This window comes from Colobus angolensis, unplaced genomic scaffold (assembly GCF_000951035.1).
Source record: "Colobus angolensis palliatus isolate OR3802 unplaced genomic scaffold, Cang.pa_1.0 Scaffold15, whole genome shotgun sequence".
NCBI lineage: Eukaryota > Metazoa > Chordata > Mammalia > Primates > Cercopithecidae > Colobus > Colobus angolensis.
The window spans coordinates 506,147-532,370 of record NW_012114599.1 but is presented as its reverse complement, the minus strand read 5'-3'; the positions used below and the strand labels follow the sequence as shown (position 1 = coordinate 532,370).

Sequence of the window (26,224 nt, the reverse complement as noted above, 5' to 3'; positions counted from 1 at the left end):
GGTTGTTAGGGAGACGTGGAAGATCTTGTGGAAAGAGAGGGAACAGATTGGTCCTTTCAGGGAGACAAGGGAGAAGGAGGCAGTGATGGGGAAGATGGTGATGCAGCTGACCGAAAGAAAAGAGGTAGGAGCAGGTTTGTGGGAGAGACAACGAGGTTAACTTTGTTGTTGTTTAATGTTCTGACAGATGGGTTCATATGTATCTATGTAACTGTTGATGTATGCCTTTCTAAATGAAAGACTAGACTTCAGGAGAGAAACTGATGTCAACACTATTGGGCTGGAGGAGCCCTCATGTTGGGAGTGGTGGGCGCACAGTGCAGTCAGGCTTATGCAGGGTCCTTGGTGAGTTCTCCATCCCAGTGATCAGGAGGCGGAGAGGAGCTGTGGAAATGGGGTGAGGTAGAAGCTGGAGAAGGGAGTTGTAGCAGTTTCAGCCTGATGGTGCAGGTCATTCTGCACATTGCTGTAGAGAGGTCGGAGGGTGATGCAGCAAGGCGACTGGGTTTGGTGACTGGGTTTTGTGGCCTCAAGGGGACTAGTATACTTTGCGAGGAGTGCTTCTATGCAGGGTGTAGGTTGGCACTAGATTGCCAGGACAGGGAGTTGAGGTGAATGGGTGCTGAGGAAACAGGCAGAGCAATGCTATTTTTTGAGCAGTGGAAATGAAGAAAATGGAGAAGCATGAGAGCCTGACAGATGGGCAAAGTGAAAGAAAAGGCTGCGTGTGCTGGGGACAGGAGTCAGGGCAGAGATTTAAGTGTGATTAGTAATGGAAGAGACTCACTGTGGAGACAGAGTTAAATGAGCTGCAGCAAATGCTTTATTTGTAGTGAAGAGATACTGAAGATAGAAGCAGGGAGTGATTATGTCCTAAGGTCCTGAGGGGATCAGAAGCAGAAGGGCCCAGGAGGACGGTTAGCTGAGGAAAGGATACGCAAGCAGTAGACCAAAGTGGAGGGTGGGGAGTGTAAGAACTCTTTTGCTTTGGCTGTGATTTTCTTGGTAGAGTAGGGAGAGGCCATCCTATCCATTGGGTAGCAGGGAGTAGAGGAGGAATGATATTAGGAGCTTAAAATAGAAAAGGTTTGGGATAGATGTCATGGGAAATAAAATAGGCACAAGGCAATGAAATTGTGGATTACTGAGTAGAGTTGAAGCCCCCTGGAGTTAGGCAGAGTAAATGTAGTGGACCTTACTTGGGATTTGTGTTAGCAAAAGCGTTGTTGAAATAATGGACCAGGCTGGGAAGCAAAACAAGCAAGGCTGAAAGATGGCTGATAGAAGTATCCTGAGGTGTAGGTGGACAGGAGACCAAGCTGGTAATGCATAGCCCAGTGAGTAGCAATGAAGACATAAGAGGGAACTGGGTGAGTATGCCACAGGAGCATTCCAAATTGTATTTTGGGACTGGGGTCATTCTGACTGAGAACCTGGGCAGAGAAGGGCAGGTTTGAGTGGCTGAAGGGATGAGTAGAGATGAGGAAAGATGCAGCTCATTAAGGAGGAGGTTGAGGAGGTATGGATAGGTGTGAGGAAGCTGCCAGAGGTTAGCGACAGACCAGGATAGAGAGGAAGACTGAGAAAGATAGTGATGCCATCCAGGAAAGTTAGGATTGAGTCATTGGGATCCACAGTGGCAGACAGTGATAGATTTTTCCGGTAGTGTCGTGTCAGGAAAACAGTGGTATTTTTTGCTGATTACTGTGGTGGCTTTGTGGAGGGTTATTTTAGAAGGGAGAATGACTGAAAACAGCAAGAACATCATGAGCCGTTCTAAGTAGTCTTGATAAGCCCGAAAGCAGTGTTTGACATGATTTCTTAGAAATGGAAACACCGGATTTGTTTGGGTTTTTTTAAGCCTGAAGTTAAAAAAAGATGGAAAGTATTACTTTATCTGAGAAACCACTGATTCTGTGTAAATTCTGTTATTCTGTATTGTTCATTATTTTAAATTCTTATGCAAAGCTGATTTTGCTTCAGAGCATTCATTATATTGCATTTAAGCTGGTATATGTGAAATGAGAGACTTAATGTACATTATTTTTCTTTTGTAGAATACAGTCAGTATAACGCTCTGAACGTTCCGCTCCACAATAGGAGACACCAGGTAAAGAATGAAGTACATGTTTTTATTCTCAGTTATGTATACATCAAACTTTCCAGAAACAAGAATTAGTTGTTTGGAACTCTGTTTAGTGCATTCTGTCATTGCGTTTAACTGTTGCGTTACGTGTTTCTCATACATTTATTCAAATGTAGCTTGCTTTTTATTACATTCATAAGTAACACAGATTTTTGGTGTCTTGTCTGATAACATTAGAAATAAGTTATGAGATGCATTAATGGTTTGAGCCATACTCTTTTGTATGTTGGTAGGCCTATATTATACTTAAGTGTTCTGGGTTAAGTGCAGGAGGTGTATTTGCTATACTGGTGGCTTTCTAATTTACTTAGATAGGAATATTAAAATTCAAGTGGGAGCAGATGAATTTAAATTAAGGAATAATCACACTAGGATTCAAATGTTTTCTCCAGAACAGACTCAATAAAGTTCTTTTAGGATAATAATTTGAGAGTTGACCTTAACTGTGTAGTTTTCATTTTAAAGCTGAAGATGCGAGATATTGCTGGGCAGGCCCTGGCTTTTGTTCAGGATCTTGTGACGGCTCTTCTAAACTTTCATACCTACACAGAACAGAGGATTCAGATTTTTCCTGTTGATTCTGCCATCGACACTATATCTCCGTTGAATCAGAAGGTAAATTTAATTCAGAATACATTTTGTTTGCCCTGAAAAAAATAGGTAGATATTATTTGTTTTCGGACCTCTTCTGTGCACCATCCAAGAACTGCAAAGGACATGAAAAAAACCCAAAGTCATAGTTTTTACTCTCAAAATAAAATATGGCAAAAATGGAGATTCTTAAGAAATTAAATACTACGGAAGTGTATTAGTCTGTTTTCACACTGCTGATAAAGACATACCAGAGACTGAGCAATTTACAAAAGAAAGGTTTATTAGACTTAACAGTTCTGCGTGGCTGGGGAGGCCTCGCAATCAAGGCGAGGAGGAGCAAGTCACATCTTTCGTGGATGGCGGCAGGCAAAAAGAGAGCTTGTGCAGGGAAACTCCCATTTTTAAAACCATCAGATTTCATGAGACCCATTCTCTATTGTGAGAACAGTGCAGGAAAGACCCACTGCCATGATTCAGTCGTCTCCCACTGGGTCCCTCCCGTAACATGTGGGAACTATGGGAGCTAGAAGATGAGACTTGGGTGGGGACGTAGAGACAAACCATATCAGGGAGGTTTTTTTTCCTTTCTTTTTTTTTTTTACTTGAGGCAGAATCTTGCTCTGTCACCCAGGCTGGGGTGCAGCAGTGTGATCTTGGTTCACTGCAGCCTCCGCCTCCTGGACTCAAGTGATCCTCCCTCTTCAGCCTCCCAACTAGCTGGGACTACAGGCGTGTACCACCACACTGGCTAATTTTTTTTTTCTTTTTTTTCCCTATTTTTAGTAGAGCCAGGGTTTTGCCAGGTTGGCCAGGCTGGTCTCAAACTCCTGACCTAAAGTGATCCGCCTGCCTCAGCCTCCCCAAGTGCTGGGATTACAGGTGTAAGCCACTGTGCCTGGCCTTAGGGAAGTTTTTAAAAGACCTCAGTGTGAGCGAGTGAGTGTTATGGCCAGTAAGTGGTATGAGATCACCAGGGAATCGCTGTAGGCGGTTATGTCTGGGAAAGATTCTTTGGGGATTTGAATGGGTCTTGAAAAATTAGCAAGGTTTGAATAGGAGAGGAGAAGTGGGATACACTTTTTCCCCCAGAAGAGAATGATATGAACAAAATCATGAGTAGGAAAGCATAGGGAGTGTGGGTGTTGGGAACAGGGTGAGGCATGGGGAGGGAATAATGAGCAAACTATCTTGACTGGAATGTGAAGTCCTCAGAAAGGGAGGAATGGGAAGTAAGGTTGAAAGAGAAAAAATGGCTCCAGATTCTAAAAGGCCTCTAAGGGCAGGCCAAGACATAGACCTTTACTTTGTTTGTAGGATTGAGGCCTCTATAGCTTTTTGATCAGGGGGTGACATAAAAGTGCCATTTTATTGTTGGGAAAATTAATTTGCTCGCATTTCTCTCCCTGATTTAGTGTAACTTTCATCATTGGGCATGTTTAGGAGTAAAACAACCTGTGTGGTATAGTTGACCTTTTTCCTTCCTGCTAAGTTATGGAGTAGGAGACAAACTGCTTATCCAGTTGAGCTTGGGGGGCATTTTCAGGGTTTGTGAAGTTCAGACAGGGTTTAAAAATGTCACTTCCTTCAGTCTGTGTGCTTTTTTTGAGCCATTAGAATTTGCTTCTTTCTTTCCCTTTTTTCTCCCCTGCTAATTCTAAAAAACAATTGAAGGTAGCTTACAAAATTTCATTTAACTGAAAAGGATAAAATAAATGTTGTGAGTATATTAGCTATGTATTGCTATGTAATAAATTACCCCAAAACTTAGTAGTTTAAAACAACCAACATTTACTATCTCACAGTGGCTGTGGGTCAAGAATGGAGGAGCTAGTTAGCTGGCTTATGATCTCTCATGAGGTTTCAGTCAGGATGTCACCAGAGCTGGGGTGTTTGCATCCCTGGTGGCCCACTCACATGCCTGGTGAGTTAGTGCTAGTTGTTGGCTGGGAACCTCAGTTTCTTATTGCCTGGCTCTTTGAGTGTCCTCATAAATGGCAGCTAGCATTTCTCATAGCGAGCGATCTAAGAGCAAGGTGGAAGCCACAGTGCCTTTTATGACATAGCCTGGGTAGTCACACATCATCACTTCTCCAGTATCATATTGGTCACACAGACCAGACCACCTTGAAACAATGTGAGAGGGTAGTACACAAAACCAAAAATACCAGGAGGTGGGGACAATTGAGACCATCTTAGAAGCTGACTCTCCCAGGGTGGAAATTGAGGGAAATTGCTATACATGTGTGCTCTAAGTGCCTCATGATGTGGCAGTCTGAAATGTGAGTCATGCCGTTCATCCTACATAACCTGATTCTTATTCCCTGCTTCTTTTGTGCATCATGCAGTATTTTCAGGGTTTGAATAGTGTTTATGTCTGTGGTTCCCAAGAGTTGGACTCAGGAGTCAGACTTCCTGGGTTCCCAGTCCATTTCTGCCACTTTCTCAGTTATGTCCTCTTGGGAAATACACTTACTCTCTCTGCACTTCAGTTTTCTCATCTTTAAAATGGGAGATAGAATACCTGCCTCACAGGTAAGCGTATTTGAGGATTCAATAAGATAATACATGTAAAACACTAAAAACAGTGCGTGGTGTGTAGTACTAGCACCCAATAAAGATTTGGTCTTAGGATCATCATCGTTATGCTTTACACATAGGAAGCCATCAGTAGGTGCTTGGCTTTCATCAGTTTTGGTCTGACTCTACACATCTATTGAAGTTTGTAAAAATTAAACAGTGGGCCTTTGAAATGTTCTTTAATATCACTGTGGGAGAAAGCTTTCAGAAGACCTGGATAGGGAAGACAGTACTGCAACAGTTTAATGTAGTTATGCTTTCTTTTATAGTTCCTGTAATATTAAAAAATATTTTCTGACCAGACACAGTAGCTCACACCTGTAATCCTAGTACTTTGGGTGGCTGAGGCGGGTGGATCGCTTGACCTCAGGAGTTCAAGACCAGCCTGGGCAACATGGTGAAACCCCATCTCTACAAAAAAATACAAAAATTACACCTGTAATCCTAGTACTTTGGGTGGCTGAGGCGGGTGGATCGCTTGACCTCAGGAGTTCAAGACCAGCCTGGGCAACGTGGTGAAACCCCATCTCTACAAAAAAATACAAAAATTACCCAGGTGTGGTGACTTGTACCTGTAGTCCCAGCTACTTGGTGGGCTGAGGTGGGAGGATCCCTTGAGCCCAGGAGGCAGAGGTTGCAGTGAGCCAAGATCGTGCCACTGCATTCCAACTTGGGCAACAGAGTGAGACCCTGTCTAAAGAAAGAAAAAATAATGTGTGTGTGTATATATATGTGTGTGTGTGTGTGTGTGTATGTAAAAGTCCATCTTCACACTGCAGATAAAGACTTGAATGACATATCCGAGAATGGGAAGAAAAAGATTTAATTGGACTTATAGTTCCATATGGCTGGGGAGGCCTCAGAATCATGGTGGGAGCAAAAGGGGCACTTCTTACATGATGGCGGCAAGAGAAAAATGAAGAAGAAGCAAAAGTGGAAACCCCTGATAAACATGTCAGATCTTGTGAGACTTACTCACTATCATGAGACTAGCCCAGGAAAGACTGGCCCCCATAATTCAGTTACCTCCCGCTGGATACCTCCCACAACATTAGGAATTCTGGGAGATACAATTGAAGTTGAGATTTGGGTGGGGACACAGCCAAACCATATCAATATATTGAATAGTGTATACACACACACACACACACATATGCTAACCAGTGTTGGATAGTATATTCCATCCAATACTGGTTCTTTGTCCATTATTGGAATTTTATTTTAGCTTGTTGCCATGTTATACCCACATAGTGAGAATCAAATATATTAATCTTAATTTGTTTGAAACATTTCATTACTCTGAATAATTCATATATTTCTCAATACTTTACCTTTGGTGCTTTGACCTATAAAAGATCCTATGTGATTTTTCTAATGTCTATATTATTGAAAGAGATTCAGAAACCATTTGTTAAAAGACGACTGGAGTGCTTAAACCTGTTCATAGCATCATAAAGTAGACCTTTAGACTTGTAAGCTTAGAGTGCATTATGTTATACAGCTCTAAAGATTGAAGCCCAGAGAGATTAAGCAAGTTACCCAGGGCCATGTATCTGTGTAGTTTGTAGTGGATGGGGTCAGTTGAATCACATTTCTGCAAAATGAGATCTTATATTTCTATACTGAGAAATTGAAATTTGAGCTATTATATAATATTAGATAATTGAGATATTTAATAAATGAAAATAATCTTTTTGCCTATAAATTTTCCAAATGCCTATAGGATTTTTTTTCTGAAGCTCTTCATACTTAATTAGTCCCTTATAAATATTAAGGTTATCAGTGACAGTTATAAAAAGTTTTTAAGCTGGGCATGTTGGCTCACACCTGTAATCCCAGCACTTTGGGAGGCTGAGGTGGGTGGATCACCTGAGGTCAGAAGTTCAAGACCAGCCTGGCCAACATGGTGAAACCCCATCTCTACTAAAAATACAAAAATTAGCTGGGCGTAGTGGTGTGCATCTGTAGTCCCAGCTACTTGGGACGCTGAGGCAGGAGAATTGCTTGAGAACCCAGGAGGTGGAGGTTGTGGTGAGCCAAGATCCCACCACTGCACTCCAGCTTGGGGCACAGAGTGAGACTCTGTCTCATAAAAAAAAAAAAAAAAAAAAAAAGGTTTCTATATCCTCTTTTTGATAATTACATCCTTGGAATTTGTTAACCCCAAATATTGTATACATTTAAAATAAGCTGTCCTCAGTAGGCTTGTTTTTTAAAAATTGGGTATATAACACAAACATTTTTGTCATACAGTCTTGATTTTCAAGTCTTTTTTGTTTGTTTGTTTTTATACTGGGACCCCTATGGAGAAGCAGGTGTTCAGGGAAGCTGACCTGTTCGTCCTAGGTTCTAATGCAATATTCCCTCCCTATTTCCTCTGATGCCTGGTTATTAATTGTGTCACCCCTCTTCTAGTTCCTCGATTTAGAATGGGATAGGGACTTGGGGGTATCATCTGGGACTATTAGAGGGGAGCATCTGTGTTTGGCTTTTAAGCCAGATTTCCAAAAAAAATGTTTCCAAAACTTGAGTACAGGAGTTTGAGGCTGCAGTGAGCCATTATCAGGTTTATAATTTAGGTTTATAATTTGGTGGGTCCATTTAGAAATGTGTTGATGTTTGTTACTTTCCAGTGATTTAATTCACAATACTTTCCCTCCTGTTTAGTTCTCACAGTACCTTCATGAAAATGCGTCCTATGTCCGCCCTCTTGAGGAAGGAATGCTTCATTTATTTGAAAGTATCACTGAGGATACTGTGACTGTCTTGGTAATTTTCTTCCTTGTTTTACTTCTGGGAACTGGGAGCTCCTTTTTGTCCAGTAGCACTTTTAACCTTGAAATTATTTTTCTTTTCCAGGAGACAACTGTGAAATTGAAAACTTTTTCAGAACACTTAACCTCCTACCTATGTTTTCTTAGGAAGATTCTTCCCTATCAGTTAAAAAGGTAGTTACCCCCAGAGGCCAGGGAACTTGGGAAATTGTGGGTGTAACCTGATCTGGGCTGGCGTTAATAAAATAGTAAAATGTGCCTCTTGTCATCTGCCTGACTTTTCTGCTCCACAGTTAATTTGCACTTCCATGAAAAAGGAAAGCATGGTTGAGCAGCATAAACTTAAATTTAAAAAAGTTGAATTTTAGTCTGTCAGTTATGGATTTTCAGTTGTTCTCTGCTGTGGTTACCATTATTATCCTTTTGCAGTTAACATCTAGATGGGCGTTAATAATAGTTTCCTTCTACTTTAGGATCTATAAACTTTAGGTTTCTTTGAAATGGCACATTTTCTTATTTTTGTTGTTAGTGACTTGTTATAAACTAAAAATCTTGTCTACTCTAGCCCTTATAGGATATGTCATTTAGTAACCTTTGATATTCTACCTTAAGTATTTCTAGAAAGGCAGAAAAAATAATACATATTATTGGAAATTTGATAATATTGCTTGTAAGTTTTGATACTTTTGGTTTAAAACTACCAAGACACCTATTTCATTTAAATCTTTCCATTCTAAGATTTAGCCCTTTTTTTAAAACAAACAAACAAAAAAGATCAGGCACAGTAGCTCATGCCTGTAATCCCAGCACTTTGGGAAGCTGAGGTGGGTGGATCACCTGAGGTCAGGAGTTCGAGACCAGCCTGGCCAACTTGGGGAAACCCATCTCTTCTACAAATACAAAAATTAGCCGGGCACTGTGGTGCATCCCTGTAGTCCCAGCTACTTGGGAGGCTGAGGCAGGAGAATTGCTCGAACCTGGGAGGCGGAGGTTGCAGTGAGCCAAGATCGCCGGAGTGCACTCCAGCCTAGGCAACAGAGCGAGACTCCATCTCAAAAAAAAAAAAAAAAATTTTCAAAGAACAATACAACTGGAACATAAGAGAAGTAATATTTTATAATAAAATAAAATTTAGAAAATAAGTAGGTTGGCCAGGTACAGTGCCTCATAAAACTAAAATAGTAAGCTTAGCATCTCAAACATAAAATTTTGTTAAAAAAATTAATATATATTAAGAGACATCTTCTCTCCTAATTCTAACCTTACAAGGTATTTCAGTAACCAAATTCTATGATTTGTGCATATGATAGGATATTGGGAAATACTGGGAATCAGATAATTATGGCTTAAACTAATCATTATGAACTAATAGTTTTATTTTAGATCCTTACATGTTATAGTTCAGTATAAAGAATTTTTGAAAATCAACTCTAGAAGTTTAATATTAAAGGTGAATGTAACTTTGATTTGGCTTATGTTTAAAAAGAATCTGTTCAAGAACCATTGCACAAGTATTTACTATTTGAAAGAGTTATGAATTTTATCTTGCTTCATTTTTTCCACGATTATATTTTTTAAAACACTGAATGAATTCTTTCTTAAGCTAAGATTTCTACTTTTGGAATGTTCTGTCCCATATGCTTTCAGCCCTGCTTCATGAGTTACTAATATTTTTCGGCAATTTTGGGGGCATTGATTTAAATACCACTGTAATTGACAAGAGGACCTGTTGTTTAGCAGTAAATGGGCTTAGAATGGAATGAAGCTGTCTGCTATAAATAAAGTAGAAGAGAAGTTGCAAGGGAGAGGAAATGAATATGATTATGATTCCTATGCTGCCTTTTCTGGCTTTGTCTAAAAACCTTTTTTTTTTTTTTTTTGCTTGATTACCTCCACATTTTAAAATGAATAGCTAAGATACTACATTTTTAAAAAACCTTATAATTAAGTTTTCCCAAGTAATTATTTAAAATAAAAAATGGTAAAATGCATTTTATGAATGTTAAGCATTTACTTTTAAGTTTGAGCCTCTAGATTGTAAATCTGTTTGGCTTTTGAAAAACTGTATATACTGGAAAAGATTTTCTAGATTCTCTTGCTAGTGTAAGTGTTAATAATACCAGTTCCAGTTTAATTCGTTTTCTTTAGGAATTTAGTCTGTGAAAATTTTTTCCTGTAAATATTTTAATGATTTTTAACATTTACAATATTTAAAAATGTGGCCGGGCACGGTGATTCACACCTGTAATCCCAGCACTTTGGGAAGCTGAGGCAGGCGGATCACCCAAGGTCGGGAGACCAACCTGGCCAACACAGTGAAACCCCATCTCAACTGAAAGTACAAAAATTAGCCGGACATGGTGGTGGGCGCCTGTAATCCCAGCAGCTCGGGAGGCTGAGGCATGAGAATGGCTTGAACCTGGGAGGCGGAGGTTACAGTGAGCCGAGATTGTGCCCCTGTACTCCAGCCTGGCAACAGAGCGAGACTCCGTCTCAAAAAAAAAAAAAAAAAACGAAAAAGAAAATTAAAAATATTCTAATGTTTTGTGCTGCTCTCAGGATGGAAAGATAATGGACATGTGCCTTTTTATCTGTTACTCCATTTAATTCTCTCTTATTCCATTGGTATTTGCAGCAAACAGTGTATGTATCATGATGTAAAAAAATGGAGCCATACAAATGAGATCAAATTCCTTTTTCTGCACTTTCTCTCTTTGGATATAGTTATTTGAGAATTTAGTTGGCTGCTAATAGCTAATTGAAAATTGTTTGGGATGCTCACTTCTTGAAAATCTGCCTATTCCTAGTTTAGAAGAAGAATGTGAATCCTCTCTTTGCACATCTGCGTTAAGAGCCAGGAATCTAGAGCTGTCCCAGGACATGAAAAAAATGACAGCTGTGTTTGAGAAGCTGCAGACTTACATAGCTCTTCTTGCCTTGCCAAGTAAGTGTGTTTGTTGCTTAGGGGTCAACTTCAAGGACTTAAGAGTACAAGAAGCTGGAAAAGGGAGATGGTTTAGCTAAGTAGAGTGAGAGGAGCATAGGATCTGGTGTCAGGAAAACTTGAATTCAAATACATTTTATGACCTTAGGCAAAACTCTTGAGCTCTCAGGACTTCTGGTTTTCCATTTATATGATGGAGTTAAATGTTGTGATTATTGAGTTAAATTAAGAATGTACGGCGGGGCCAGGTGACTCACACCTGTTATCCCAACACATTGGGAGGCTAAGGTGGGAGGATTGCTTGAGGTCAGGAGTTCAAGACCAGCCTGGGCAACACAGGGAGACCCCCATCTCTACAAAAAATTTAAAAATTATCCAGGTGAGATGTGGTAGCACTTCCCTGTAGTCCCAGCTACTCTGGAGGCTGAGGTGGGAGGATCACTTGAGCTAAGGAGGTCAAGGCTACAGTGAGCTATGATCACACCACTGCACTCCAGCCTGGGCAACAAAGCAACACTGTTTCTGAAATAAATAAGTAATAAAAAGAAAGTGTGTAAAATGTCAGGCATTGAACATGCATTAAATATTAATTCCCTTCCCTTCCTTCCTCTTTTTTGTATGGAAAGGAAAAAATCGTAAGAATTTTTAGCAGCTTTCCAACAAGTAGCATAGGAGAGCTTTAGTAGTAAAAATGCCATTTGTTCCCGTTTGGCCTAATTTGAAAAAAAAGTATTTTCAGGGCTGGTCGCGGTGGTTCACGCCTGTAATCCTAGCACTTTGGGAGGCTGAGGTGGGCAGATCACCTGAGGTTAGAAGTTCGAGACCAGCCTGACCAACATGGAGAAACCTTGTCTCTACTAAAAATACAAAATTAGCCGGGCGTGGTGGTGCATGCCTGTAATCCCAGCTACTCGGGAGGCTGAGGCAGGAGAATCGCTTGAACCCGGGAGGCAGAGGTTGCAGTGAGGTGAGGTTGTGCCATTGCACTCCAGCCTGGGCAGCAATAGCGAAACTCTGTCTCAAAAAAAAAAAAAAAAAGTATTTTCAGGTAACTGAATGGAGCTCAGTTTAAATGACATTTTTAAGAATGCCATAATTTTTCTGGTACTATGATTTTTGGTTTAACAGCATTTTTGTGATGTAATTTACATACCATACAATGTGTTAATTTACAATTCAGTGGTTTTTAGTATATTCACAGGAGTGTGCGTTGTCACTACAGTAAATTTTTGGAACATTTTTATCACCCAAAGAAGAAACCCTGTGTATTTTAGCTGTCGCACTCCGATTCCGCTGTTCCACCTCTCCCTAGCCCGAAAGCCCTAGCAATTTACATTCTGTCTATATGTTTGCCAATTCTACCCATTTCATATAAATGGAATAATATAGTATGTAGTCTTTTCTGACTTCTTTCATTGAGCATCATGCTTTTTAAGATTCATAGAAGTTGTAACATGTATCAGTACTCAATTCCTTTTTATTGCAGAATAATATTACATTTTATGGATGTATCACATTTTACTTACCCATTTGTCATGTAGTGGACATTTGGGTTGTTTCTACCTTTTGGCTATTACTAATAATGATGCTGTTGACATTCATGTACAAGTTTCTTTGTGGACATCTCTTTTCATTTCTTTGGGGTGTATAACTAGGAATGGAATTCCTGGGTCATGTGACAACTCTGCTTAACTGTTTGAGGAGCTGCTGGAGTGTTTTCCAAAGTACTGTACCATTTTACATTCCTACCAGCAGTGTTTGAGGGTTCTAATTTCTCCACATCCTCTTCAGTGCTTGCTATTACTTGGTTTTTTGATTTTAGCCATTCTGGTGGGTATTAACTGGTATCTCGTTGTGGTCTTCACTTGCATTTCCCTGATTGCGAGTGATGTTGACTATGTTTTAATGTACTTCTTGGCCATTTATATATCTTCTTTGGAGAAATGGTTATTGAGATCTTTTCTCCATTTTTCAGTTAGGTTGTCTGTTTATTATTGAGTTGTAAGAGTTCTTTATGTATTATACATACAAGTCTCTTACTGGATATTTGATTTACAATATTTTCTTCCATTTTATAGGTTGTCTTTTAACTTTCTTGATAGTGTCCTTTGAGGAACAAAAGTGTTCAATTTTGATGAAGTCCAATTCTCCATTTTTGTTGTTGTTGTTGCTGATGCTTTTGATGTCATATCTAAGAATCCACTGTCAAATCTGAGGTTATGAAGACTTACCCTATGTTTTCTTCTAAGAGTTTTATAGTTTTAACTCTTACACTTCGGTTTATGATTAATTTTGAGTTATTTATTTATTTGTTTGTTTATTTTTAGACAGAGTCTCACTGTGTCACCCAGGCTGGAGTGCAGTGACACACTCTCAGCTCACTGCAAACTCCGCCTCCCAGATTCAAGCGATTCTCCTGCTTCAGCCTCCTGAGTAGCTGGGACTATGGGTACGCACCACTGCACCTGGCTAATTTTTGCATTTTTAGTAGAGATGAGGGTCTCACCATGTTGGCCAGGCTGGTCTCGAACTCCTAGCCCCAGGTGATCTGCCTGCCTCAGCCTCCCAAAGTGCTGGGATAACAGGCATGAGCCACCGCACCAAGCCTCATTTTGAGTTAATTTTTGTATATGATGCCTGTGGCTATATAGTTGTCCCAGCACCATTTGTTGAAAAACCTGTTCTTTCCTTATTGAATGGTCTGGGTACCCTTGTGGAGAATCAGTTGACTGTAGATATATAGATTTATTTCTGGATTCTCAGGTCTGTTTCATTGATCTGTCCTACACCAGTACCATAATATCTTGATTATTGTTGCTTTATACCAAATTTTGAGATCAGGAAGTGTGAGCCCTCCTACTTTGTTCTTTTTTTCCAAGATTGTTTTGGTTATTTGAGGTTCCTTGCAATCCCGTATGAATTTTAGAATCAGCTTGTGTCGATTTCTACAAAGAAGTCAGTTGGGATTCTGATAGGGATTTGCATTGAACTTGTAGATCATTTTGGAGAGGGTTGTGAGTTGAATTGTGTCCCCCAAAATAATATGTGAAGTTCTAACTATCAGTACCCGTATGTGTGATCTCCTGTGGAAATAGGATCTCTGCAGATGTCATCAAATTAAGATGAGTTTAATCCATCAAATTAAGATGGATTAAAGCGAGTCCTAAATCCAATGAATGGGATCCTTATAAGGAGAGAGAGATTTGGAGACAGAGACACAAAGAATTTGGGATTTGGAGACAGAGACACAAGGGGGAAGGCCATATGAAGACAGATGCAGGGATTGGAATTATGCTACCACAGCCAAGTAACACCGAGGGCCAACAGAAGCTGGAAGAGGCAAGAAAGAATTCTCCCTTAGCGCCTTTGGGGAGAGGCGCTTGCCAACCCTTGCCAACACCTTGATTTTGGACTTCTGGCCTCTAGAACTGTGAGAGAACAAATTTCTGTTGTTTTAAGCCAACTTGTTTGTGGTACTTCATTAGAGCAGCCCTAGGAAATTAATACAGGGAGTATTGTCATCTAAGCTTAGTCGTCTAATTCATGAACACGGTATGTTTTCCCATTTATGTAGCTCTTTAATTTCTTTAAACACATCTTCTAGTTTTTAGCATATAAGTTTTGTGCCATGATGTTGCTTCTCAGAGGATTCAGCCTTGGGCATGCACACAGTCACCCTGGGATGACGATGGTGGCAGGGCTCTCCTTCACTGTCTCCTTCCTTGATCACACCCAGGTTTAAGCTCCGCTGATTGCTGATTGATTGCTCTCATTTTCAATATGCTGTGGGGCATCAATTGTCTATTCAGGGAATCAATTCAGTTTGGGCTCTTTTATAGGTATACTTATAGACCTAGCGTATGCCTAGCAGGGATAGTTTTTTGAGATCAGTGTTGGAGCTTCATTCTGACCCCAGGAAGGCTCTTGTTAGCTATTTCTGTTTCTGGTTCTCTCTGGTAAACCAGCCAGCCCACAGTTTAACTTATATCTCTAATACATCTACCAATTTCTTTTTCTTTGCTTTCACCACAGCTGTAATTTTTTAGAGTACACCCTTAGGCTTGAACTTCTCCACACCCTATTACAAATTAAGTCAGTTCCTTAAGAAGAGATTCAGAGCTGTTGTTCTAAGGCTTGCTTATCTCCTGGGCTAAATCTCTGGGGGCTGGGGACAGTGGTCATACTTTTCTCTAAGTGGCACCCCCTTGTTAGAAACTGAGCACTTAGTGGAGGGGGTAGGCAGCAGCCCCCGGTCTCTTTGGTCTGCCTCTTTCATGGTGGAACTCCTGTTGATGAGCTGGGGCAAGGGTGATCAGGGCCCCACTTTTCTTGTCAGCACCATGCCCAAGGTAGAGCCTCCATCCTAGGAGTAGGGGCTGGGTGAAAGAAGGGAACGTTCCCCGCCTCTGTCCACACTTGCTCAGAATTTAGCTTCAGTAACAGGTAGCTGGGAGCAAGAGGAGAAATCTAGACCTCTCTAGGAGTTGGGAGAGAGGAAGTCCTGTATTCTTGGCTATACCTATTGGGAATGGAGTTTCTTTCTCCCTGAGCTGTGGGAGGGAGGTAGTGATTCTTGGTTTAAATACCATAGACTCTCACTGTTATTACTGAGTTGTTACAGATTTTCTTGAGTAAATCATGTGCTGTGTTGCCCTTAGAACCGTTTCTAGAGACTTTGATTGTCCTTTTTGCAAATTTTACCAGTTTTGCAGAGGGCAAGCAGGTCCACAGAGCTCCTCATGCTGACATGGCAGAAGCAGAACTCTGTGATATTTGGGTAAGAGTGTTTTAGCGATGTTCAACAAATAATGTGTAGGGAATGAAAAATGTCTTATGTAATAACAAGGTAAAAATTCACAAAGACTTTCGTTTTACAAAAAATCATGACAGACTTAATCCTGCCTAACAACTGAATTTTGTTTCTCAACCATTAAGAAATATTTGTGGACGTAGGAGGTGCAGATCATTTAGATGTGTTTATGTGTATCACCATTATGTCTGAATGTATCTGCCAAGATTTTAAGAGCCATTATTTCTAGCATATTACAAGCAGTCTTCATTCTCTGTCTTCTCAAAAGTAGAGGGGTACAGTGGGCAGTCCATTTTTCAGGAAAATACTTAGATTTGTGATTTTGATTTCCTAGGTACAGAGCCAGATGGACTCCTTCGGACAAACTACAGTTCTGTGTTAACAAATGTTGGTGCTGCTCTGCATGGATTTCATGATATTATGAAAGGTAGGCCTTGAAAAAGAACGTAAGCTGAAAATCTTTGCCCAACTTCCTTCGATCTGCCTGAATAAGATTTAAACAAACACTGCCAGGGGTAATAGACCCCAGATAAAGGCTTAGTAGCATTTGGCTTATGTTGAGTGCACAGCTCACTGCCTTCTGCTTTTCCCTTCTGCTTTATTTCTGGAGGTAAACGAAGTGCTGAAGAGAAATCCTTGTGTACAGTACTTTAGCCAGAAATACATTACACTGACTTTAGGCGGGTGTGTGAATTATACGAAACCAGACATGCTATTCAGAGGCCTCTTGCAAAATACATTGCACTTCTTAGAGCCCAAGCACAAAGGAATTGAGGAAACCAAGGCTTCAAGTCCCCAGAAGGAATACACTAACTTTCCACCATCCTGTGCATTTTAATGTTTTAAATGCCTTTTAAAGTCCTGTCTTATTGGGCATAGCCATAAGAAATGAAAGTCTGGTTTTACATTTTGGTCAGTTTTCAATTGCTTCTGTGCCCCTAAAAATGTAGTCTGCTGAAAGGCTGAGGGGAACCTTTTAAAGCATTTCATATGCTTCTTAGTGTGTGATTCTGAGTCCTGACTAATCTACAACTTTGCAATTGCTTGTAGGTTTTTTTCCCGTTCTTTTCCTTTTAGAGACTGTTGGGGTAGGGAAAGCAGGGGAAGGAGAAGAGGGACAGGAGCAATCATTAAGGACTATTGGAAACAGTCCAGATGCCTAGATGATTCATTGTGTTTAGTTAACAATTAGTGACCAATTACTAATTGCACAGAATTTTAAAATTATTTTTAAAACCCTAAAGCTGTGTTTCATAACATGGAAAAGAGGGATATATTGGGGGACCTGATCTGTGGCACTGGGATTCATTCTTAGTCTCAGCAGTATTACCAGGCACCAGTTTACCATTCACACTAGAGTATGGGCCTTTCTATGGGTTGTATTCAATTATAAGGAACTTTATAATTTTTTTGAGATTGAGTTTCACTTTATTGCCCAGGCTGGAGTGCAGTGGTGTGATCTCCGCTCACTGTAGCCTTTGCCTCCTGGGTTCAAGTGATTCTTCTGCCTCAGCCTCCTCCATAGCTGAGATTATAGATGCACACCACCATGCCCGGCTAAGTTTTGTATTTTTGGTAGAGATGGGCCTGGCTGGTCTTGAACTCCTGACCTCAGGTGACCCACCTGCCTTGGCCTCCCAAAGTGCTGGGGCTATAGGCGTGAGCCACTGTGCCTGACCCCAATTATAAGGAACTTTGAATGTCACTGTACTTACAGAATTAGCCTTGGTTTCAGAAATCATAAGTTGGATAGGCAATATGGGTGGTAGTTAATGATATTCAACTCCAGTCCTAAAGAATTTAGTTTGGTCTATAGAAAAATCCAAGAGATGTTGCTTTTTTCCTGTGCGGCTTTTGGTTTGAGGAGCCAAGACTTAGTTGTAGTCCTCTCTTCCAGAATTTTACTTAGCCTAGAACCAGGCCATTGAAACCTCAAGTACCTCTGTAGCTACAAGTTTTTTAGTTTTGTTTTAAAATGTTTCCTCTGCTGGCTGGGTACAATAGCTGACGCTTACAATCCCAGCATTTTGGGAGGCCAAGTGGGAAGATTGTTTGAGCCCAAGAATTTGAGACTAGCCTGGGCAACATAGGGAGACCCTGTCTCTACAAAATGAAACAATAAAGTGAAAAAAAATAAATTTTCCTATGCTAATACAGGTTGAGCATTCTTAATATGATAATCTGAAATCCAAAATGCCTCAAAATCTGAAACTTTTCAAGTGCCATCATGACACCACAAGTGGAAAATTCCACACTTGCCCTCACATGACATGATAAAGTTGTAGTCAAAACTTAGTTTCATGCACAAAATTATTAAAAATATCGTACAAAATTACCTTCAGGCTATATGTATAAGGTATATATGAAACATAAATGAATTTCTTATTTAAACTTGGATCCCATCCCCAAGATACCTTCTTATGTATATGCAGATATTCCAAAATCTGAAGAAATCTGAAGTCCAAAACACTGCTGGTCCTAAGCTTTTTGGATAAGGGATTCTTAATTTATTGGATGATAGCATGGTCTCAGTGTAAACAGAGGGATTTATAAAAATATGTATCCAACATGGAATTAAAACAGGAGTGACTTAATTATTTAACAAGTGGCATTTTGTTTTGTAAAAGAGGAGTATATGTAGTCACTTCCAAATGTTGAAGGAGCTGAGAAACCAAAGAATGAGGCAGACAAATCCACTTTGTTGGTATAGGGTGATTTATTGGGGTAGTTTATAGACAGAAGAATGGTGTTGGGGCAGTCATAAGACAGGAAGGTCTTTGTACTGCAACCTCCGAGGCACAGGGATTATATCTTGAGGGAAAAGTACATGTGCTCTGGAAGGAATGTGTAAGTGGGTATAGCATCACAGCCTATGATTTTTTGTAACAGTATCAAGGGTTGTTTTGGAGGAAACTTATAGTGAATAAATGTTTTTATATAAAGAGTAATATATCAACTAGACATTTTGGAGGTATTCCCAGACTCGGGGTTAGCCAGAAGTTATATAGCAGATTAGCATTTAAAAGAAAGACACTGTTTTTTTTTTTTTTTTTTTTTAATGATTTCGACTTTATTCTAAAGTGACTATAGTATAGTCTGTAGTTGTAGTTATGAAAATATATAGACCAATGTTTCCCAAAGTTTAGTATATATACACATCATCAGATGACTTTTTTTTCCCCCAACTTTTATCTTAAGTTCAGGGGTAAATGTGCAGGATGTGCAGGTTTGTTACATAGTTAAATGTGTGCCATAGTGATTAGCTGCACAGATCATCCTATCCCCTAGACAGTAAGCCCAACATCCATTTGTCATTATTCCTGATGCTCTCCCTCCTCCCATCCCCCACCCTCCATCAGGTTCCTGTGTGTCTTGTTCCCTGGCATGCGTCCATGTGTTCTCATCATTCAGCTTCCGTTGACAAGTGAGAACACGCAGTATTTGATTTTCTGTTTCTGCGTTAGTTTGCTGAGGATAATGGCTTCTAGCTCCATCCGTGTACCTGCAAAGGACATAATCTCATTCCTTTTTATGGCTGCATAGTATTCCGTGGTGTATATGTATTATATTTGCTATAAAATAAAGATACTTTTTTTTTGAGATGGGTCTTGCTCTGTCACCCAGGCTGGAGTGCAGTGCTGTGATCTTGGCTCACTGCAATCTTTGCCTGCTAGGTTCAAGCGATTCTCCTGCCTCAGCCTCCTGAGTAGCTGGGACTACAGGTGTGCGTCACCATGCTGACTCATTTTTTTGTATTTTTAATAGAGACAGGATTTCGCCATGTTGGCCAGGCTGGTTTCAAACTCCTGACCTCAAGTGATCTGTCTGCCTCGGTCTCTCAAAGTTTTGGGATTATAGGCGTGAGCCACTGCACCTGGCCCAATGTCAAAATCCGAAAATTCACAGGAAACCATAAAAGGGGCCTGAATAGCCAAAGCAAACAGCTCAAACAATAAAGCTGCAGGCATCACATTAACTGACTTGTACTGCTTTATAAAGTCATTTAGCAAAGTAGTGCACATAGTATTTTACCCTTCTCTACCCTCTTCCTTGTAATGTACAATGAGAAACAAAACAGAGTACACATTGTTCCAACCCAAAGTGCTGGGATTATGGGTGTGAGGTACCGCACTGGCCAAGAGTGTCTTTATTTTAAATGCTAATCAACCATGTAACTTCTGACTAACCCTGAGTCTGGGAATGCCTCCAAAATGTCAATTTAATATATTACTCTTTCTTATTTTTTATTTTTAAAATTTCTTTTTTTTATATAGAGGTGGGGTCCTTCTGTGTTTTCCAGGCTGGTCTCAAACTCCTGGACTCAAGTGATCCTTCTGCTTCAGTCTCCCAAAGTGCTGGGTTTACAGGCATGAACTACCATGCCCAGCCTAATATATTACTCTTTATATAGGAATACCTATTCACTGTAAGATTCCTTCAAAACAAACTTTGATGCTATTACAAATCATAGGCTGTGATTCCTGTAGCCACCCACACATTCCTTCCAGAACACGCATACTTTTTCCCCAAGATATAAGCCCTGTGTTTGGGAGTTTGCCATGCAGTGATCTGTTTTGCAACCACCAAAGACCATGCTTCTGTCTGTAAGTTCCTCCTAGTAAATCTTCCTATACCAATAAACTGGATTTGCCTGCCTCCTTCTTTGATTTCTCGGCTCCTTCAGCATTTGGGGGTTGTGCTGCAAATACAGCCCTTTCAAGGAACATATTCTAAGTGATAATTGTTTGATCTTTAGTCTCAGAGGTCTAAAGTTGGTAGACTCATGGGAAACATAAAAGGAAAAATAAATCTATGGTCTAAGCCACATGATTCTTTTGTACATTTTGGAGTTAAAATTTAATGTCAAGAAACACTCTAAATAATTAAAAATAAACTTTTTTTTTTAAGACAGAGTCTTGCTCTGTTGCCTAGGCTGGACTATAGTGGCATGATCTTGGCTCACTGCAACCTCCTACTCCTGGGTTCAAGCAATTTTTGTGCCTCTGGCACCCGAGTAGCTGGGATTACAGGCACATGCCACTACACCCAGCAATTTTTGCATTTTTAGTAGAGATGGGGTTTTGCCATGTTGGCCAGGCTGGTCTTGAACTCCTGACCTCCAGTGATCTGCCCACCTTGGTCTCCCAAAGTGCTGGATTACAGGCGTGAGCCACTGCATCCTGCCAAGAGTAAACCTTTTGATTGCGAGAATGACTATAATCAAGCTACAATAGCATTGTTCTTAGTATTGTCCTTTTTTCATGAGTACCTCAATTACCATCAACCAAGATTGCTTACCAGCCAAATTGTATTATTATAACATTGTATACTTCCAGTAAAATATTGAATAAAACTGATGTGTAGAAAAAAAATGTTTGTTAGGGATGAGCAAGTTCTGTATGCAAAAAGCATTCAGTACTTATAGACTGTTGGTGGGATGTCAATTAGTTCAACCCCTATGGAAAGCAGTATGGAGATTTCTCTCATTTTTAGAGTTCTAAAAATAGAATTACCATTCGACCCAGCAATCCCACTACTGGGTATTAACAATCCCACTATTATGTTCACCATTTGGCTGATGGGCTCAATAGAAGTCCAAACCCCAGTATTACACAATATGCCTGTATAACAAACCTGCACATATACTCCCTGTCTCTAAAATAAAATATAGAAAACATAACAAAAAACATTCAGCATCCTAATTGAATTTTTATATACTTGGACATCTTATGACTATATTGAGGATAATAATTTCTTTTCAAAAATATATTGAATGTAATACTAATGTGCCAATTGGTTGATTCCTTTTCTGTGACAGCTGTACCATAGTAATGTAATATGTTAACAATAGGAAAAACTGGCTAACGGGTGTAATGAAACTCTAAAACTATCCTAAATCAAAGGCGTATTTATACAAGTGTATATAAATATACGAATATATTAATTATTTTTAAATTCCCTAGTTTTAAAATATTAGTGAAAATAATCTCATTCATGGACCATAGTAATCTTGAGTTAAAACATCATGATCATTTCAGGTTAAATCTCAAATACTATTTCTTTGCAAATAGTCTTATTTCCTCCATTAATTATCTATAGTCTAAAATCAACTAAATTTCTTGATTCTGAATGAATGATATTCTCTGTGTACAAAATGGCTATAAAAATTTTCATGTTTTGTGATTTATGTATATATATATAATTATATATATTAGCTAATATATACAATTGTATATACAATTAATATATTATTAACTAATATATGCAATTATATATAATATAGTTAATATATATGTGTATATATGTATGCCTCTTCTATGCTTTCCTAACTACAGGCCTTTATTGTAATATCCTTGGACTGGAGACGGTTGCACAGGAAGCCAGGCACTGGAGTATCCAATCCATATTTGGCTGTGCAGATATCTCTCATTGCTAGTTAGGGTGTGCACTAGAAAACTAGCTACGGTCCAGTAAGGATTGTGAGACATTGTGGTTGTGTTGGCTATTCCTTTCCAGCCTCTTGGGTTGTTTATATAAGTACAAGATCTTTTCTCCTTGATGCCTGTTACACTATCAAAACAGTGGTTTTTAACTGGTAAATACTGGTCAGGATCATTTACCCAATGTTAGAATTAATACTCCGATGAGGAAATCTTGGTAGCTGTGGTAAGGACAACCAAGGTGATGTTCAGAGATCCTTACTTCTCTCTGTTCTTTCCATGTAGATTTGTGACCTAATTGATATTCAGTGCAATCCTGACACTTGAGACCATTCTTTGTCAAATTTACTTTATAAATTTAGAAGAATAGATGTGAGAAATGAATGGGGTGGTTATCTGTATGTGACTTACATATAGACAATAATGAATTTTCATTTAATTGGTTTTATAGATATTTCCAAACATTATAGTCAAAAAGCTACAATAGAGCATGAACTTCCAACAGCAACACAGAAGCTGATAACAACTAATGACTGTATCCTGTCATCAGTAGTGGCGTTAACAAATGGAGCAGGAAAGGTAATTCTTTTCTGGCTTATATTGATGTTAAAACTCTTAAATATATGCTTTTTTTCTGAATGACATAGGAACATGGATCTGTAAAAGGATTTTGGAATATAAGGGTTTAAGGTAAAATAAAGCTATCTCCCTTTCCTCTGCTTCCTACCCAGTATTTACTCTGACGTATTATTTTAAGAGAGGGATCTCTCGCTATGTTGCCAAGCTTGACTCAAACTGCTGGACTCAGGGGAGTCTCCTGGGTGGCGGAGACTATAGGCACATGCACTGCATGCTGCTTCCCTACCTAATGTTTAAAGCAATATGACAATGACTGTTGAGCATTTGTCTTGAGTGTATAGATCACTCCCTGTTTATGTTTTAATGCAGTATTGGATGATTAGAAGATTCTAGGTAGTCTCAATATAGATCCTTGTGTATATGAAGGGTCTGCCATATACAACACTGGGAACATACAAAAAAAGAAAACAAACCCACCACAATATACGTTCCATTAATATTTTGTTTTTTTCCTCCTAGTGTTTTTGTATTTTTTTTTTTGGTAACACTTGTGATAATACTACCTCTGTGGTTTTGTATCTTAACAAGTACTTTAAAGTGACTTCAACGTGTGTCTTTTCGTTGAACCTTTAGTAGTAGGTCATGATCGTCTGGATCATTAAATACTTAATTTTCACTGTAAACTGACTAAAGTGCAGTTTCTTTAAGAATCCTTTGATAAGCCAGGTGCAGTGGCTAACACCTATAATCCCAGCACTTCGAGAAGCTGAGGCGGGAGTATTGCTTGAGCCCAGGAGTTCAAGACCAGCCTGGGCAACATGTCAAGACCTCATCCCTACAAAATTAAAAAATTAGCCAAGCATGGTGATGTGCGTCTGTGGTCCCCGCTACTTGATTGATCCAGGAGGTTGAGGCTGCAGTGAGTCGTGTTTGAGCCACCACACTCTAGCCTAGGTGACAGAGCAAGACCCTGTCTCCAAAAAAAAAAGAATGTTTTGGTCATGGATATTCCTGTTTCAGCAGAAGTTAGATTCTCAGAGTGTGCGTTCATGTGGCTGTCATCAACAACTTTAATGATTAAGATTTCTCTGAGAATGTCCTACATGTATAAAACCAAAAGGACTGTGTTCAGAACTACCTTAGCCCATATATTTCAACAGACTGAGCGTGATTTCCAAAGGAAATGCTTATCTCTCTGTCTGTCTTTATATACTATTCTGGTTCTGACAGGTTGACCATAATAGGAACAAATATTCTTCAAGTGATTTACAAGTCAGAAATGATCATAAATCATGTTAGACATTCCAGTGTCATCTTTTTCAAAGTTGAACTGGTCTTGTGACCACTTGCTATAGTGTGGGGTCATGATTAAAATGTGTTATCTTTAGATTCTGTCAGCTTACAGATCTATGTGGACAGGATTCCTGAGCCAGAGGACCATCCCCACTGCCTTCTTTTTCACCTCCTTCATCCATGGCATGCCAGATGCTTTCGGAGGATAATCCTAAATTTGATTCAGTTGAGAAAAATTCTACAAAGAGAGAATGTTGGTATTTTATGAATCTTTGTATTTGCCAACTGTTTTTTTTTTTTTTTTTTGAGACAGAGTCTCGCTCTGTTGCCCAGGCTGGAGTGCAGTGACGCCATCTCAGCTCACTGCAAGCTCCACCTCCAGGGTTCACACCATTCTCACGCCTCAGCCTTCCGAGTAGCTGGGACTAAAGGCGCCCACCATCGAGCCCGGCTAATTTTGTTTTTGTATTTTTAATAGAGGCGGGGTTTCACTGTGTTAGCCAGGATGGTCTCGATCTCCTGAGAACTCTGAAATAATTAAATACTTGTATATTTCGTAATTTATTTTAGCTTTACTTTGCCTGAAACCATAAAATGTCATCTCAAGGAAAGGTATCTGATCTTCACTCTGGAATTTTAATAAATGGTTTTCAACTAAAATATTTGAACTAATGTTAGTTGGTGTCAGCTTAATACTAAATACTTAGCTGATATAATTTGATTAACCTAATTTTACAGTTCGTAATTTCTTTAAGAACCCAGTAGAAGAGTGTAGTATATTCATATTAAAGAAAGTCTGGAAAATGTAGAAATATTAGAAAAAGGAAAATAAACCTCACAATATACTACTATGATCCAAATGCAAACACTGTGTGAATCCATGTCATTCACAAGGACTATATAGCTCAAGATTTTTGGAATCCTTACTTTATTGAATACTACCTAACACAGAATTTCATTTGATACAGTAAAATATCAGTGAAAAATATACCTTTCAGACCATTAGTAATTAATTTTTGACCAATTTTTGCCAAAGTAGAATACTCTGTTTTACAAATTACTTTTTAAAATTTACCAAACTACAATATTCTTTAATTTATACAATACTGTAACTTTTCTAGCTAAAGCATTTAGCCAGAATGGGAGGCTCAGGCAAGAGGATTACTTGAGTCCAGGAGGTTGAGGCTGCAGTGAGGCCTCCTACCTCAGTCTCCCAAGTAGCTGGGACCACAGACGCACACCGCCATGCCTGGCTAATTTTTCAGTTTTCAAGAGTTGAGGTCTTGCCATATTGCCTAGGCTGGTCTTGAACTCTGGGCTCAAGCAATACCCCCACCTCAGCCTCAAAGTGTTGGGATTACAGGTGTGAGCCACCGCACCTGGTTTATCAAAGGATTCTTAAAGAAACTGCACTTTGGGCCAGGCACAGTGGCTCATGCCTGTAACCCCAGCACTTTGGGAGGCCGAGGTGGGTGGATCACGAGGTCAGGAGATCGAGACCATGGTGAAACCCCGTCTCTACTAAAAATACAAAAAAAATTAGCCGGATGCGGTGGCAGGCACCTGTAGTCCCAGCTACTCGGGAGGCTGAGGCCAGAGAATGGTGTGAACCCAGGAGGTGGAGCTTGCAGTGAGCTGAGATCGCGCCACTGCACTCCAGCCTGGGGCGACAGTATGAGACTCCATCTCAAAAAAAAAGAAAGAAAGAAACTGCACTTTGGGCTGGGCATGGTGGCTCACCTGAGGTCAGGAGTTTGAGACCAGCCTGGCCAACATGGTGAAACCCCGTCTCTACTAAAAATACAAAAATTAGCTGGGTGTGGTAGCTCACCTGAGGTCAGGAGATCGAGACCAGCCTGGCCAACATGGCAAAACCCTGTCTCTACTAAAAATACAAAAATTAGCCGGGTGTGGTAGCATATGCCGGTAATCCCAGCTACTAGAGAGGCTGAGTCAGGAGAATTGCTTGAACCCAGGGGATGGAGGTTGCAGTGAGCCAAGATCATCCCACTGCACTCCAGCCTGGGCGACAGAGTGAGACTCTGTCTCAAAAAAGTAAATAAAAAC

At 39.8% G+C, this 26,224-nt stretch overlaps 1 protein-coding gene across 1 annotated transcript in view; it reads left to right on the top strand.

The window, feature by feature from the left end:
- Window positions 1–26,224, top strand: part of PPP1R21 (protein phosphatase 1, regulatory subunit 21) — a 69,288-nt gene that overhangs the window by 21,805 nt on the left and 21,259 nt on the right. The window contains exons 8-14 of the mRNA XM_011936013.1: window positions 2,058–2,110; window positions 2,612–2,761; window positions 7,985–8,086; window positions 8,177–8,265; window positions 10,899–11,035; window positions 16,180–16,272; window positions 22,737–22,864. Of these exons, the coding sequence (XP_011791403.1) occupies window positions 2,058–2,110; window positions 2,612–2,761; window positions 7,985–8,086; window positions 8,177–8,265; window positions 10,899–11,035; window positions 16,180–16,272; window positions 22,737–22,864 (752 nt within the window). The remainder of the gene's footprint in view (window positions 1–2,057; window positions 2,111–2,611; window positions 2,762–7,984; window positions 8,087–8,176; window positions 8,266–10,898; window positions 11,036–16,179; window positions 16,273–22,736; window positions 22,865–26,224) is intronic.